Source organism: Grammomys surdaster, unplaced genomic scaffold (genome assembly GCF_004785775.1).
Source record: "Grammomys surdaster isolate TR1022 unplaced genomic scaffold, NIH_TR_1.0 133, whole genome shotgun sequence".
Taxonomy (NCBI): domain Eukaryota; kingdom Metazoa; phylum Chordata; class Mammalia; order Rodentia; family Muridae; genus Grammomys; species Grammomys surdaster.
This window is the reverse complement of record NW_021604591.1, coordinates 572,710-589,188: the sequence shown is the minus strand read 5'-3', so window position 1 is coordinate 589,188 and position 16,479 is coordinate 572,710. Positions and strand designations below refer to the sequence as shown.

The window sequence follows — 16,479 nt, the reverse complement described above, 5'->3', positions numbered from 1 at the left end:
CAGAGTTAGAAGTAGGCATATCTCTGTGATTTTAAGACTAGCCTGGTCTACATAGCAACTGCTAGACCAGTCAAGGCTACATGTGAGACCCGTTTAAATACTAACAATAATAAAAACAATGACAATTAAAAAAAAAAAAACAACCGAGAAAGCCAACAACTCAGAAATGAACCAATCATTGGCTATGCCATTTCCAGGTATGTATCCAAAGGACACAGATATACTCACACATCCATGTTTGTTTGTTTATTTATTTATTTATTTATTTATTGGATTTCTGAGACAGGGTTTCTCTGTGTAGCCCTGGCTGTCCTGGAACTCACTCTGTAGACCAGGTTGGCCTCAAACTCAGAAATCCACCTGCCTCTGCCTCCCAAGTGCTGGGATTAAAGGCGTGCGCCACCACCGCCCGGCCACATCCATGTTTATTATAGTGCTATCCACAACAGCAAAGTCACGGAATGCCAGGCGTTCATCAGTGAGTGTATGGACAGAGAAAATGTGGAACAAATATATATATATATACACACGTATATGCATATGTGTATGTATATATACACAGATGCACCTATAAAGGAGGGAAATTAAACAAAATTAAAAAAAAAAAAGAATGAGGGCTGGAGGTGTGGCTCAGATGGTAGAGCGCTTGCCCAGGATATGTGAAGTTCTGATCTCCACAGGAAGAAGTTCCTGCAATCGGCAGAGCATGGACAGCTTGGGTAAGCCCAGAGAAGTCACCCAAACTCAAAGCAAGGTCTTCACCATGATGCCAAGCACTGGGGTTCACATTAAAATACTTCAGATGCAGGTTATGTTGATGTCCAAGGTTTGTGTTACCACTAAAGGCCATTTGTCTGTCTGTAGTGTGTGCTGCCACTGAAGGCTATGATGGTGTCTGGGGCAGGGTAGGAGAGGGGTGCAGGCATGCTGCAGCAGAGGGTGGAGTTGATGTTTTCGGACTTTTTTGTCAAAGACTATGTTGAGGTCTGTGACACATGCTTATGTTGAAGACCATGTGGATGTCTGGGGTCTACAATGTCGACAGAAACCGTGTGGAAGACCATGAACTGTGTTCCCGCTGACTGTAAAGGGCAAGGACGCTACTTCTGCAGTTGTATTGATGACTGCAGACTCACAGTTGAGTATGAAAGACATAGAAAGCTTCTGTGACAAGTCCTACCCCGACCCTGTCCCTAAAACGTAACAGCCTAGACAGGAAACCATCAAAGAGATTTCTTAAAAATTGTGATAAAGATGCTGAAGTGTAGCCGGGCGGTGGTGGCGCATACCTTTAATCCCAGCACTTGGGAGGCAGAGGCAGGCGGATTTCTAAGTTCGAGGCCAGCCTGGTCTACAGAGTGAGTTCCAGGACAGCCCGGGCTATACAGAGAAACCCTGTCTCGAAAAAAACAAAACAAACAAACAAAAAAAAAGATGCTGAAGTGTAACTTTACAAAATTGATGGCTTCTGGTTAGGGTGCAGGTGGGAAAGGACTCAGATTTCTTTTAAGAGGCTGGCCACTGAGAGTGTGACCATGCTCTTTAACTTATGTTTTGGGTTTTGGTTGTCAGTGCTGCTGCTTCCTCTTCTTCGTCCTCCTCTTCCTCCTCTTCTTCCTCCTCCTCTCCCTCTTCTTCCTCTTCTCCTCCTCCTTCATTTTTAAGGGGAGGTCACAGGGTTGGGGTTGGCAGACCTCAGAGAACAGGGATGTGGAATTCCCAAATAATCAGTAAAAATATTATGCTGGAAAAAATACATCAGATGCTAGATGAGAGGGCATTTCTTGCTTTGTGTTTTTTTGTTTTGTTTTGTTCTGTTTTTCTTTTTTTTTTTTTTTTTTTTGGTTTTTCGAGACAGGGTTTCTCTGTATAGCCCGGGCTGTCCTGGAACTCACTCTGTAGACCAGGCTGGCCTCGAACTCAGAAATCCGCCTGCCTCTGCCTCCCGAGTGCTGGGATTAAAGGCGTGCGCCACCACCGCCCGGCTTGTTCTGTTTTTCAAGACAGGGTTTCTCTGTGTAGTTCTGGCTGTCCTGGAACTCACTCTGTAGATCAGGCTGGCCTCGAACTCAGAAATCTACCTGCCTCTGCCTCCCAAGTGCTGGGATTAAAGGCATGCACCACCACCACCCGGCACTTTGTGTTTTTTTTGAGACAGGGTTTCACTATGTGGCTGCTCCCAGCCTAGAACTCAAAGGAATCCACCTGGCTCTGCTTCCTGTCTGCTAGGATTAAAAAGTATGTGCACCACACCTGGCTCAGGCTGATCTTTTTGTTTGTTTGTTTGTTTTTGTTTTTTTGAGACGGGTTCTCTGTTTAGCCCTGGCTGTCCAGGAACTCACCCTGTAGACCAGGCTGGCCTCAAACTCAGAAATCCGCCTGCCTCTGCCTCCCAAGTGCTGGGATTAAAGGCGTGCGCCACCACTGCCCGGCCAGGCTGATCTTTTTATGTAATATATTTTTATTTATACAGGTTTTGTGCCTGTGTGTACATCTGTGCACTACATGCACACCTAGGCCCACATTGGATCCCCTGAAACCTGTACAGAAAGTTGTGAGCCATCATGGGGCTGCTGGGAATAAAACTTGGGTCTCCTGGAAAAGCAGCCAGTCTCTTAACTACCGGGCAATCTCTCCAACCCTGCTGAAATCTTAAGACCATCGACGAGTGGATACAGGTTTCTTCCTATGCTTGCCATAACTTGTCAGTCAGGTTAGCCATGAAACTAGATCATATCTCAATGACCTTGTAAGCTAGTGGTTCTCAACCTGTGGGTCACAACCCCTCTGGAGATCAAACCACCCTTTCACAGGGGTCACATATCAGATATCCTACATACTAGACATTTACATCATGATTCATAACAGTAGCAACATTTCAGTTATAAAAGTGGCAACAAAAATAATTTTAGGGTTAGGGGTCACCACAGCCTAAGGAATTGTATTAAAAGGTCTCAGCACCGGGAAAATTGAGAACCACTGCTTCAGGCCCTTCATGACCAGGCTGCTTCTGCCTCAGTGCTGCTTCAAAACCATGTCTTGGTCATACTTATGGAGCCACAAGGGGTTCATGGCTGGTTCTGGCAGAAGACTGCTGTGTCTATCCCAGTCAATTTTGGACATACAGATGCAACTAGAACCCTAAAAGGACAGACATCTGATGAAAGGGAGAGCTCTGAGAAGTGGCTCCTGGGGATCAGTCGTAGGGCTGGATTTCCTAGTTACCACCTCTCTGGGGTCTGCTCATCAGCACACTTCTTTCCAGCCTTTCCTTACTTATCCTTCTAGTACCATTGGAATCTTCCAGATCACAGGCCATTAGGTTCCTGATGGTGCTGTCTCAGAGGTGTCAACTGTCACCAACAGCATCAAGCCTGCTTGCTTCCTACTACCAAGGACCTCTCAGCCTTCATCATAGTCCAGCCTTCAGTCCCTCATAACAACTCTCTCCCACTACAAACTGCCTGCAGAACCATCTATGCCTTATAGTTAATTTCACAACCCTACGGCAGATCACTAAGGCTGACAAGGGCCCCTCCATGCCTCTGTTCAGAAGCGCCACATTAGCTTCGTCCCTTGTCAAAGATTTGGTTGTTCATCTGTGAGGAACTAGCGTGGGGAGGAGCAAGATGAGAGCTGAACAAAAATTCTCACACTATAACAATCAGACCACTGGTTCAGGGCCGGGCGGTGGTGGCGCACGCCTTTAATCCCAGCACTTGGGAGGCAGAGGCAGGTGGATTTCTGAGTTTGAGGCCAGCCTGGTCTACAGAGTGAGTTTGAGGACAGCCAGGGCTACACAGAGAAACCCTGTCTCAAAAAACCAAACCAAACAAAACAAAACAAAGAATGTCAATCCAGACCACTGGTTCGAGCTTGAATGTTTATACAAACATTCGAAGTCTAAACCCCAATACTCCATGTTCCCTACATGGACAAGTATGGTCTGACCCCTGCAGAACAGCTGAAGTCACTGCGTTTTCCATATTGTTGCTGTAACATGCCTGCCAGTCATTGACACAGAGAAGGGACTTGGCTCAAGGACACGCTGATCACATCCCCTGTTAAGTTCTGAATGAGGTTTACTAATCTTAGCAAATTCCACAAAGCTTTATGTAGGACTCATCGAAGATGAGTATGAACTGTTAACTGGCTCGAGTCAGAGCTAACCACTGGGCAGCACTTCCTGCACCTATGTATGAGCTCACTGTGATTTTTGTGACTGATACTGAAGAATGCTATAAGCCAAAAAGTTATGATTATAATATTCATGCTGTTGTCCCAATGTTCTAAAACTCCCATGTTCATCACCCATCCACCACCCCCTTACCTTACTCAGGACCAATAAGCGTAAAGGTTAGCTGATAATACTTTGCTTAGTAAGTCAACTGCTCCCCTCCTTACCCTTTAAAAAAGAAAAAAAGAAAAAGACCAGAAATAAGTTGTAAGTTTTAATCGACTCCCATTATGATGAATTGTTACAATTCTTGTATTTTATAACTATTGTGGTTAATCTCTTACTGTGCCGAATTTATAAATTAACACTTTATCACAGGTATATTGTACATGTGGAAAATAGAACATGTGGGGCTCACTGCTTCCCAGTTCCGGGTGCCCGCTGGGGGTCATGAAACACACCCCCTCAGATGAGGAGCCACTGTACAAAGCCACAAGAGTGTTGTATTTTTGACAAACCACATTCCTTAACACAACAGGAAAAAAATACAAATGTCTCTGAACAAATTAGAAAAACCCAACCTTCTGATTAAACTATGAATTTAATTTCTGTCACTATATCAAATTATCATGGCTGCTTTCTCCACACATTGTTAATTCCCACAGCTAGAGCGAGGAAAAATAATTTTTAACAATCAGGTTTTTTTTTTTTTTTTTAGACCACTTTATTGAAGCAACGCTATAATCCGGTGAGGAGAGTTTTTTATTCCTTGAGATAGGGTGTTGCCACAGCCCAGGCTGGCCTTGAACTCGTGACTCTCTTGCTTTGTCACAGAAGTACAGATAACAGGCATGTACCACCAATCAAGCAAAATTACTTTTTTTCACTTAATACTAGGCAGCTATGACAGTCACTGGTGACCTCTGAGGAGTAGCCCAAACACTAGATTTCTTGAGCTCATCTACACGAGAAACCTGACTCCCACATGCAGCTCCAACTGAGAGCCACTGTCTTAAGATTGCAGCAATGGCCCCTCACTGAGCATGCCCAGCAGCTGATGCTCTTCCCTCTGAACTCAAGTGGCCATGAAGACCTGGTTCTAAGGCCAACTGCTCTGGGCTCACTCAGGCTGCCTCTGCTCTAGTGCTCGTTCCCATGGAGACCACAGCTGAGTCACCACTGAGCAGCCAGTCACGTCTGGCACGAGTCTGCTATGGTCATGATCTGTGTGGCTTAGCACTTTTAAGGCACTCAGAGCTCGCTATAGATGGTTTAACCCTGACACCCAGGACTTGCTCACCCTTGGCTGCATGCGAGGAACTTGAACTCAACAAAGCTATAGAGCCAAGACCCCATCCTCAACCTAGGAAATTCCATTCTCTGGATGTTGGTCCTGAAGCTCTTGAGTCTGGCAATGTAGCTCAGTGGTAGAACATTTGTCTGGGATACTCAGGGTCCTGGGTTCAATCCCCATAGTATAGGAAAACTGAACTCCTCATATGAGGACCTTGTATTACAATGCCAGTTTCTCGATTTAATAGCTTATATTTAGTTCCCAATCACAGGATATCTCTGTTTCTATCTCTGAATCTATCCCTGATAAAGCCAAGACAGAAGCAATTAAAAGTCACATTCTTAAGTCATGACTTCAGGCTTAAGAACATTTTCATCAAGAGTGTAAACTGCCAGAACTGGGAAACACCTGTAATCCCAGCACACAGGAGGCTGACATAGGAGGACTGGTGTGATTTAAAGACCAGCCTGGGCTGCATAATGAGTTCTGGTCTGGGGTGCAGACTAAGACCTAGTTGTAACATCCCCCAAAGAAGAAAAGAAAGAGAAAAAGATTACAATCTAAACAAACCCAGGCCCACACCAGCCCACTGACCCCAGCCTAGGTGTCTATCGAGTTCCAGGTGACCCTTCAAACCAGACAAGCCTGGAAACACTCCAATGTTTCTCCAAACAGTTAACAGCCAGGCCTAATGTGGACGGCCTGTAATCCCAGGCCCTCCAGAAGCTGAGGCAGGAGGATTCCACCTGGACAACTTAGTGAGACCCAGTCTTAAAAGAAAAAACACAAAAGAGGGCTAGGGGTGGAGCTCAGCTCAGTGATAGAGCACTTGCCCAGCATGCACGGGGCCTTAGGTTCAATCCCCCTGCGCCTCCCCCAAAATCAAAGAGTGAAGACATTCTGACTGAAGAACAGGAACATTGTGTTTTCTCATGACCCACATGAGGACTGCTGGGAAAGATTCAAAATCCTCTCTGCTGACTCCGTCCTTGGAGAGCAGGGTGCTCTGGGGAGGGGCAGTGCTCTGTTACAGCTCCGTCTTAAGCTTTTCATACAGGTCGTCCTGATCAATCATGTCGTCATTGCCGTTCCAGCGGTGGTAGGCAAGGAGAGCGGCGTTGTAGCCAGCAATGGCGCTCATCTCCATGCAGCTGGCGGCAAACTCAATGCCGTTGAGGTAATAGAGCCGGTCGTGGAGGATGATGGAGGGACACTTCTGAGGAGGCTCATAGTGAGGATAGGACAGCCATGGCTTCCGCACAGCATAATCGTAGGACAGGAAGAGCTTTGAAATTTGTTCTTTGGTGAGGATGTCCCTGGAGAAGGTCTTCCACACATGCATGCCATCCACCGCCGGTGGGGGACCCTCCTTGTGTCTTACAGAGCCCACAATGGACAGGCTGTTAATAAACATCTCTGAGTCTTCAGTGACAAGAATCGCAGAGAGGCCAAACTGATCCTTGGGTCTGGAGCTGAAGAGAGTGGAATTGAGTTCTCCTTTGATGAAAGTTGTCACCAGGTGTTGATACGGATCGTTGAATTCCTCAATGGGTGGATCAAAATTTCGGAAAGTTATGTTGGCCATCTTCCTGTTCAATGGAGCAGCCACGAGGACAATGTCGTAGAAGTCAGAGTGGGTCTCAGATCCTGTTTTATATACCACTTCGTACATCTTTGTGGGGTTTCCTAGAGGGCACGGACAAGCACGCAGCTCTTAGTGCTAACACTCAATTTCAGGCCTTCTACAAATAATTCTATAGCATTTTTGGTCTTCTTTGTGTACGTGTACAAGTGTATGTTTGTATTTGGAGGCCAGAGGCTAACCTCAAATGTCATCCCCCGCAGGAGTTGTCTATCTTGGGTTCCGTCTTTCTCTTTTTTTTAAGATTTATTTATTTGGGTTGGAGAGATGGCTCAGCAGTTAAGAGTGCTGACTACTCTTCCAAAGGTTCTGAGTTCAATTCCCAGAAATCCCACGGTGGCTCATTACCATCTGTAATGGGATCCAATGCTCAGTTCTGGTGTGTCTGAAAACAATTACAGTGTGTACTCTTTTTTTTTTTGGTTTTTTCCAGACAGGGTTTCTCTGTATAGCCCTGGCTGTCCTGGAACTCACTCTGTAGACCAGGCTAGCCTCGAACTCTCGAACTCAGAAATCTGCCTGCCTCTGCCTCCCAAGTGCTGGGATTAAAGGCGTGCGCCACCACCACCCGGCCAGTGTGTACCTTATAAATAAAGTAAATCGTAAAAAAAAAAAAGATTTATTATTATTTATAGAAATATTTGTCCATATGTATGTCTCTGTACCAAGTACATGCCTGGTACCTGTGGCGGCCAGAAAAGGGGTCAGATCCACTGGAACTGAAGTTACAAGCCACTGTGAGCTGCCATGATGGTGCTGGGAACTGAACTGAGGTTCTTTCAGCAAGTGCTTGTAACACTGAGTCATCTCTCCAGCCCCCCACCTTGTTTCTCTCTCACTGTAGCTCACTAACAAGGCTAAGCTGGCTACCAGTGAACCTCAAGGATTCCCCAGCCTCTACTCCCCACCACACCCCCTACCCGGCATCACAATTACAAGCACTTGACAAAATGCCCAGCTTTGTATGTGGGTGCTGGGATAAAAGTCAAGCTCCCGTGCTTGCACGGCAAGCATGTTACAAAAGGACTCTCATCTTCCTCACCCTGCTTGTGTTTTTGAGACAGTGTCTCTCTCATGTTGCTCAGGCTGCCTTCAAACTCACTACATTGCCAAAGATAACCTTCAACTTCTGATTCTCCTGCCTACACTTCTGGAGTACTGGGATGGTAAGGTCGGTGCCATCACCTAACTTCTTCAATTCTGCAGGTCAAACCCATGGCTTCATGCATGCTAGGAAAGTGCTCTACCAACTAAGATATACACCCAGCCTACTATGATTTGTGTGTGTAGGGGGGGTGAGCACACAGGTATATATGCACAGCTATGTACGTACGTGTATGCATATGGGTATGCACACAAAGACTAGAGGAGTGCATGGGGTGTGCTATTCTATTGCTTTTTGCCTTATTCCCTTGAGACAAGGTCTCTTATTAACCTGTAGTTAGCAGCAAGTCCCAGCATTATTTGTCTATACTCTTTACAGTACTGGGATTCCAGGTGTACACAAGGGTCATCTAGCTTTTCGAAGCATGGGTACTAAGGATTTGAACTCAGGTCCTCATGTTTCTGCAGCAGGTGCTCTTACCAACTGAGCCATCACCCTAGTCCAGAAAATCTATTCTTCTGGCATCTTTTACAAAGTTCCCAAACAGTAGAACTTCACACTGCTCATGCAGAAATGTTCCCAGCTGTGCTAAAGGGCATGACCATGGCTCATGGGATATGGAAAAAAACCTCATCTTCAAAGAGAATGTTCCACGTTTTGTTCTTACTGAATAGAAGCTATGAGAAGTTATAGAATTGTGGGACTTGAGTTCAAATCCCCATTACCCGTGCAACAACGACAAGCTAGTTTTTTTTTTTGGGGGGGGGGGTGGTGGTAGGTTTGGTTTTGGTGGTGACAACTTTAATCCCAGCATTCAGGAGGCAGAGGCAGGTGGATTTCTATAAGTTCAAGGCCAACCTGGTCTATACAGTGAGTTCCAGGACAGCCAGAGTTAGATAGAAAAGCCCTATCTTTAAAAAAAAAGGGGGGGGGGGAGGAAGGGTGGATAGATGGCTCAGTGGTTAAGAGCACTGGATGTTCTAGCAGAGGGCCTAGACTGGATTTCCAGCATCTACATGGTGGTTCATAACCATCTGTAACTCCATTTCCAAAGCATCTGAGGCCCTCTTTGGCCCTGAGGGTACTCCATGCCTATAGTACACATATACACAATAAAACATACCTACACACATGAAAGAAAAAATCACGTGAGGGAGCTGGAGAGATGGCTCAGAGGTTAAGAGCACTGGCTGTTCTTCCAAAGGACCCGAGTTCAATTCCCAGCAACCACATGGTGGCTCACAACCACCTGTAATGAGATCTGATGCCCTCTTCTGTCTTGCAGACATACATGCAGGTAGAATGGTGTATATATAATAAATAAATCTTTTAAAAAATGTTTTTTAAAGAAAAAATTGTGTATGTATGCATGTGAGATTTTCTCCTAGAACTGTTTAGTGGTTTGTTTTGTTTTGTTTTTTGTTTTTTGCAAGAATAATGGAAAAATCAAAGTTCAGCCTCACCTGTCTGTTTGGCCCTTGTCTTCTCCTCGATTGACATTACAGAACCAGATATAAGATTGCTGCTAGAGGCCTGAAGGAGCCCTGAGCAAACAATTTTATTACCGCCTTCCACTGCCCAAAGGTTGGAATCGGCAGCCGTCATCGACACCGCTCCTGTCAGGAGGGAGCAAACACATGCTTTAATTGTCTTAGTCAGGTAAGTCGCCTGATCCTGACCACTTAGATATCTGCCCCAAATGCTTCCAGACACTGTCAGATGACCCTCAGGGGCAAAGGTCTTGATCAACTGAAAGGCACTGGAACTAACAGAAGCACAGGCCCTTCTACTGCTAACAAATCACAGATAGAAATAAACTATGTCAGTAAAAATGCCTGAGACACTAAGAAATCAGACTTCCCACCAGTGGCTCAGCCCCTTAGCTCTGGCTATCCCTGGTTTCCTCCAATTCTGACTTACCCACAAAGGCGTTGAGGTCGGTGCTTTGGCCAAAATTGACCTTCATGACAGGAGCGATCATCTCGTTGAGGAACGTCTCAGAGAAACCTGCTCTCTTCAGGTTTTCACGGAGAGTTTGGTTAAGCAGTTTGACATAGTCATCCCCTCCGATGGCGTGCATCAACTTTTCTACACTGCTGAAGGCATAGTCATGGGACTGGTAACGATAGATCCTTGTGAAAAAGAGAAACAGCCATTAAACGCCACTCGGGACATGGAGCTACAAACAGCATCAGAAAAAGGCAACTGATACCAGGCTTTGCAAATGGCAGGACACCCTGGAATACACAGTGAAACTCTAAATAATAATAATAATAATAATAATAATAATAATAATAATGGGGCTAGAAATATGGCTCAACAGTTAAGAGCATTTGCTGCTCTTGCAGAGGACTTGGGTTCTTGTTTTGTTCTGTTTGAGACAGAGTTTCTCTGTGTAGCCCTGGATGTTCCAGAACTCCCTCGGTAGACTAGACTGGCCTCAAACACAGAGATCTGCTTGCCTCTGCCTCCCAAGTGCTAAAAGTAAAGGTTTGTGCCACCACCACCTGATTTAGGACTAAGTTCTGTTCCCAGCACCCACATGGCAGCTCACAATCATCTGTAATTCTTTTGCTTTTGATGAGTTCCTACCAGTCAGCTGGGGCACAGCCCGGTCTCATCTTTCTCGGCCCCCTGCTCCCCTCTGCCTTCCACCTCAAGACATCTGTGCTCTTAAACATGCTCAATGGGACATTTTCAAAGAGGCGTGCATGTCTTGGGGATATAGCTGAGCTGACAGAGCGCCTATCTAGCTCACACAAAGTCCTGGGACTAACTGCCCCCAGCATCACATAAAACTGGGCATGGCAGTGCACACCTGTAATCCCAGCCCTCAGAGGAGGTGTCAACAGGACAGTCAGAAGTTCACGGTCATCCTCAGCTACACACAAGCTCAAGGTCCTGCCTGGGCTAACGCAATATGCCTTGTCCTTATTCTTCATTCTTCAGTTCTATCGGCACCAGGCTCAATCCTCCCCACCTGCCCTGCCCCTACCAAACATCACCCTCCACGTTAACCGTGACAAAGCTGCCTTCTCTCACCAGCAGGAGAGCCTGTGGACCTTCCTAAAGTCTTTACTCACTCCATTCCCAGTTCCATGATCAAGGAAAGGATTTACACCCAGACTAGTAAAACGAATAACTGACCTACCTGCCTCTGTTTTAGTTCCTTAAAATAAAATTTTTGTATTACCCGTAAGCCCTAAAAAGTTTGTCTTTGGTTAATATTAATACCAAAATTAGTATTTCTCACTTACAAGTCTAGAATGCTTAATCTGACATTAAAAGAAAGAAACAGGGATGGCAAGATGGCTCAGCAGGTAAGATGCACTTTGCCTTACAACTTGATGACTTGAGTTTAATGCCGAAAGCCCATGTGGAAAGAGAACGGACTCACAAAAGCTGCCCTCTGGGGCATGCTGGGCACAAGTGTACCCACTTTCCCATCAAATACAACACACAATAATACTAAAATAAAATTTAAAAAAGAAAAATACTTTTTTACACTGGGGCTCGAGCTGTATCTCTATCGTGACAAGATCCCCAACTCCTGACTTGGGGTTCATTGGGAGTGTTGACACCAAGTCTCAAGCAGCTCACAATGACCTCAAGTTCACTATGAGCTGAGGTTAACCTTGAACTCATGATGCTCCTCCTCCCTCCATGCCCAAGCCCTGTGGTTACAGGAATGAGCCACATCTGACTCCCCAGCCTGTTTTTACTACTACTTGGCTGTCCAGGTTGACCTTGACCTCGCTGTTGACCAGATCACTTTACAATGACATCCTTAGGCCTCAGCCACCAAAGTATCCAGGATTACAGGCCTGTGCTACTAGACCCAGCATGTAATAACTTCATTTTCTTTCTTTAAAGACATGGTCTCACTATGCAGCCCTTGCAGGCCTGGAATTCACTAAGTAGAACAGGTTAGTTCTGAATTCATAAAGACCTGCCTGCCTCTGATTCCCAAGAGCTGGGATTACGGAAGTGGGCCACCATATCCAGCTTGTTGGGTTGTTAGTTTTTGTTTTTGGAGAGAGTTTCACTATGCAGCCTTGGCTGGCCTAGAACTCACTATACAGACAAGACTAGCTTCAAATTCATAGATAAACGTTTGTTTTTAACTGCAAATAAAGAAACCTGGCAAAGAAATAAATAAACAAAATTTAAACAACAAAACCTCTGGAGAGATGGCTCCGAGGTTAAGAGCACTTGTTGCTCTTGCAGAGAACCAGGGTTTGGTTCCCAGCACCTACGTGGTGGTTTACAACCATAACTCCATCTCTGTGGGATCACACTCCCTCTTTGAACGCTAAGGTGCCATGCACATGATGTACATATATACATGCAGGCAAAACACTCATACACATAAAACAGATAAATCTTTCAAAGTATAAAGAAAGAAAAAACAAAACTAGCTATACCAGGTAGCTCATGTCTATAATCCCAGCATTCAGGAGGCTAGCCAGCCTGAGATTCACAATGCCTGTAATTTCAGTTCTAGGTGATCTGATGCCCTCTTCTGGCCTCTGGAGGATCCTGCACAGACTTGTGCAAATATACACACACAGGCTCATACACATACACATGCTCGGGATCTCGTTCCCCAGCACAAGGCAGGCATTGCCAGTGAGACTCCAGTCAGCCTGGGAGGGAACTCCAGCTTTAGCATTTTCAAGGCCTTCCACACTTAAAACCCGGACAACTCTATCTTCCACACGTGCAGAAAGCAGCCAACAGCACTGACTCTGGAGCCGACCGCCATGAGATCTCATGGTTTTTTGTGGCTGTTGTTGTTGTTCAAACACAACTTCTGAATCACTCTTTGCCAACGTTTCTTTAGTGTTGCCAGACACTCTTGGATTCCATACAAAGTCAACTCCTTAAATGAGATGGTCAGGCATGACCCGCAAGTGTTCTACCATTGAGCCACATCTCAGCCCTTGCAAAGTGCAACTGAGAAGCAAACACATGTGACACGTCCCGCTCCCAAACGGACCAATGATCTGTATGTTTTCTGTGAAAACATTTTGCCTAACCAGGTGGTTAGCTAGAACTGGTGCAGGAAACCAACACTGTAATGCCCCCCAGACCGACAGATCTTACGTCCAGCAGACGCTGGATAGTTACCTCATGAACTTGTCTAGCAAATCTTCTACCCACATGTGCATTCTCAGGGACTGAAATCCATAGCGCCATACCAGCTTAATCATGTTGATTATAAACCAGCTGCTCTCCTCAAACACCAGAGACTTTCCATTGTACACTCCCACCAGGCCACCTGTAGCAGGAACACTGGAGAGACCTGCCAAAACAGAGGAAGGGGCTTGAGAGACGGCTCAGACCTGGGTTCAGTTCTGAGCACCATGTCGGGCAGCTTACAACCACCTGTAACTCTTGCACAGACAAACACCCCCGACACACACAGATTCATAATTTAAAAAAATAAAATAAAATAATAAAATAAAAATTTTTTAAGGTTTTTTTTTTTTTTTAAGGTTTTTTGAGACAGGGTTTCTCTGTGTAGTCCTGGCTGTCCTGGAACTCACTCTGTAGACCAGGCTGGCCTCCAACTCAGAAATCCACCTGCCTCTGTCTCCCAAGTGCTGGGATCAAAGGCATGCGCCACCACTGCCCGGCATAAAATAAATCTTAAAATGATACAAAGCAAGACAAAACTAGAGGAAAGGTAGGCCAGTGGTTTCTACATTGGTCCAAGGAAAAGGGAATTTGGGAGACCTGTCAGGGACTTTCTGGAGTGAGTGACTTAGGGGCCATTCCCAGGTCTCAGGAGACACATTAGAGTTCTATTTTTAGAACAGTGTGGACACAGTACTGACTGCTCGATCCACAAACATCCACAAACGGACACAGTAGGGGATAGGTCAGAAGATCTCACACATGTACCAAATGAAACCCACTAGTCTCAGTCACAGAGAGGGAAGCATCTGCCAGGCTGAGAAGGGCGGCTGAGGAGTCAGACACATCCCACCCCTACTGGAACCTTACTCTGCAAAACTGGGAAATTCAGGAAAATGGAAAAAGGCCAGAGTTACACAATATTCCCTAAGAGAAGGCTTGCAGAGGCCTGCCAGACTTCCGAAGAACACAGCCCGCTCCTCTGCTGGCAATGTATCAATCGTATGTCCCTGTGAGAGGACCTGTCTCTGTACCCTTTTGAGTGACTTCAAGCCAAGTGTTGGAAGCCCGTGGAACTCACTTTCTTGGCCGCAGAACACTCTAAGGTTTCTGCTAGCTCAAAAACACTCTGATTTCTCAACTCAAAGCCCTGGGTTTAAAAACTGACACCAGGGGGCTAGTAAGATGGCTCATTCCCAAATGGATTGCTGCCAAGCCTGACCACCTGAGTTCAATTCCTGAGACCCACACAGTAGAAGGAAAGAACTGACTGGATCAGTTGCCCTCTGACCTCTATACACACCCTGTGGCACTCAGACCAACACCCCGAACCCCACAGTTATACAAAATAAATAGCTAAAATATAACTTTTTAAAATTAAAAAATTTTTTTCTTTTTAAAGAATTGACAGCAAGAGTCACTCTCACTCCACCCCATGGCTGTAATTCCAGAGAGCTGATGCCACACAGATAGCTAGAGTCTCATTACAGGAGAGTGGCTCAAAGCTAAGCTGGGACCAACTGCTAAACCCCACACCAAGAGAAACAGTTTCACCAACTCCTCTGTAGAAGACAAAGCAGAAACATTGGTTCTCTGTGTTAGAAAAACACACACGGCCAGTCACACATAAAGCTGCTTAGTGCTATGAAATCACATACCCAGCTCTTTGACAAATCGCTTCATGTGCAAATTCAGGGGGTGAATGACTGACCCCCCTGCCTCGTAGTCATGACCTTGCACCTTCAAAGTGGCCAAACGGCCCCCGACTTCTTCTCTTTCAAACACATCAATCTTCACGTCCTTCCCAAACTTCTTCCTTAGATAATAGGCCGAAGAAGTACCACCGATTCCAGCACCGACTATTGCTACACGGAGGGGAGAAGAGGAAAAGAGGAACCGTTTGTTTCCCCACTTAGCAGCGTGACTTTTGTTTTTGAAAAGCCATTAACCATAATAGACATTACTCAAGACTAAAACTAACAACTTGGGGAAACCTGAGGACAGGGTTCTCTCTGAAGACACAGTCCGTGAATCTAGACAGGCGCTATAGATGAAGTTAAAAACTGACAGTAGGTCAAAAGGTGCCCAAAGATCCTCACAGGTCTTTGTGGAGACACCACCGGACTCACGGACCCTCCTGTGCCCAATTCCTGTGGAAATACGAATGGGCCCCTCCTGCATGCAATTTAAATAAAGTCGCCGCCATCTTCGCCCAGCTTTGTTCTTTGTCTCTCTCAGGCCGCAACACAGTGAACTATCCCGAAAGACACCCAAGAATGAAAGCCAGAGACAACCAAAGCCACGAAGAGACCCGGTTCTCCGGCTAGCTGCAGCAGTTGCAGCCTCATAAGCAGAGCGCAGGTGCGGGGAGGCGGTCCCAGCCCTTCTCGGGGGAGGGGATCTGTGGGTAGGGAAGACAGACTGATCCCGGTGCAGGGTCTGAGTGCCTCAATCTGCCGGACAGACAGACTCAGCTTCAGGGGTAGCTAGAGGAGGACTTCCGAGGGCGTCCAACTCCTAGAGCTGAGGGCCACCCAGGCTGGAGCTGCACGGATACCGAGTCCCTGGCTAGCACACGCCTCCAGTGGCACCGCTCCAGACTCGGGAGCGCACGGCCCGGTCCTCGGAACCCCGATCTCCACCCTGCCCCGGGAAGACCGACTTAGGCATCGCCGCGCCTCCGTATCCCCCGCACCTACCGATCCTGCTCGGCGGAGCCCGGGGCTCGGCGCTCGCCAGACTGCCCAGACAACACAGCAGCAGCCCCAGCCCGAACAGCGAGCCCACCGGTGCAGCGGCGAAGCGCCCCATGGCCTCCCGCAGCTGCAGACTGACCGCGGGTCCGCCAGCAGACCCTGCTCTATGCGTCTGCGCGAGTTCGCCCCGCCTAGGCCACGCCCCAGGGCCCACGGCCACGCCCGCCCACCCCACCCTGCTCCTTTGCTCCCCAGGCTCGCCAACCTTGTATACCTTACCCTGATTCGCTGTGTCCTCCCCACTCCCCCGAGGTCTACTCTGGTCCCAGAAGTTCACATCCAAGGTGCAGGTTGAGTCCCACCTCAGCTCTCCTTCTTTCCCGCCTCTCCTGAAGATGCATCCTTCTTCACAAATACCCTCTGCAG

General features: G+C 46.7%; 1 protein-coding gene across 1 annotated transcript; it reads right to left on the bottom strand.

Annotated features, from left to right (window-relative positions):
* Nucleotides 1-4,438: 4,438 nt before the first annotated feature.
* Nucleotides 4,439-16,202, bottom strand: Pcyox1 (prenylcysteine oxidase 1). The gene is made up of 6 exons (XM_028762364.1): nucleotides 16,057-16,202; nucleotides 15,016-15,222; nucleotides 13,349-13,523; nucleotides 10,139-10,350; nucleotides 9,682-9,834; nucleotides 4,439-7,157 (listed from the first exon to the last, which is right to left on the bottom strand). The coding sequence occupies exons 1-6, from the start codon at nucleotides 16,166-16,168 to the stop codon at nucleotides 6,499-6,501; spliced, it is 1,518 nt and encodes a 505-aa protein (XP_028618197.1). The 5' UTR covers nucleotides 16,169-16,202; the 3' UTR covers nucleotides 4,439-6,498.
* Nucleotides 16,203-16,479: the final 277 nt, after the last annotated feature.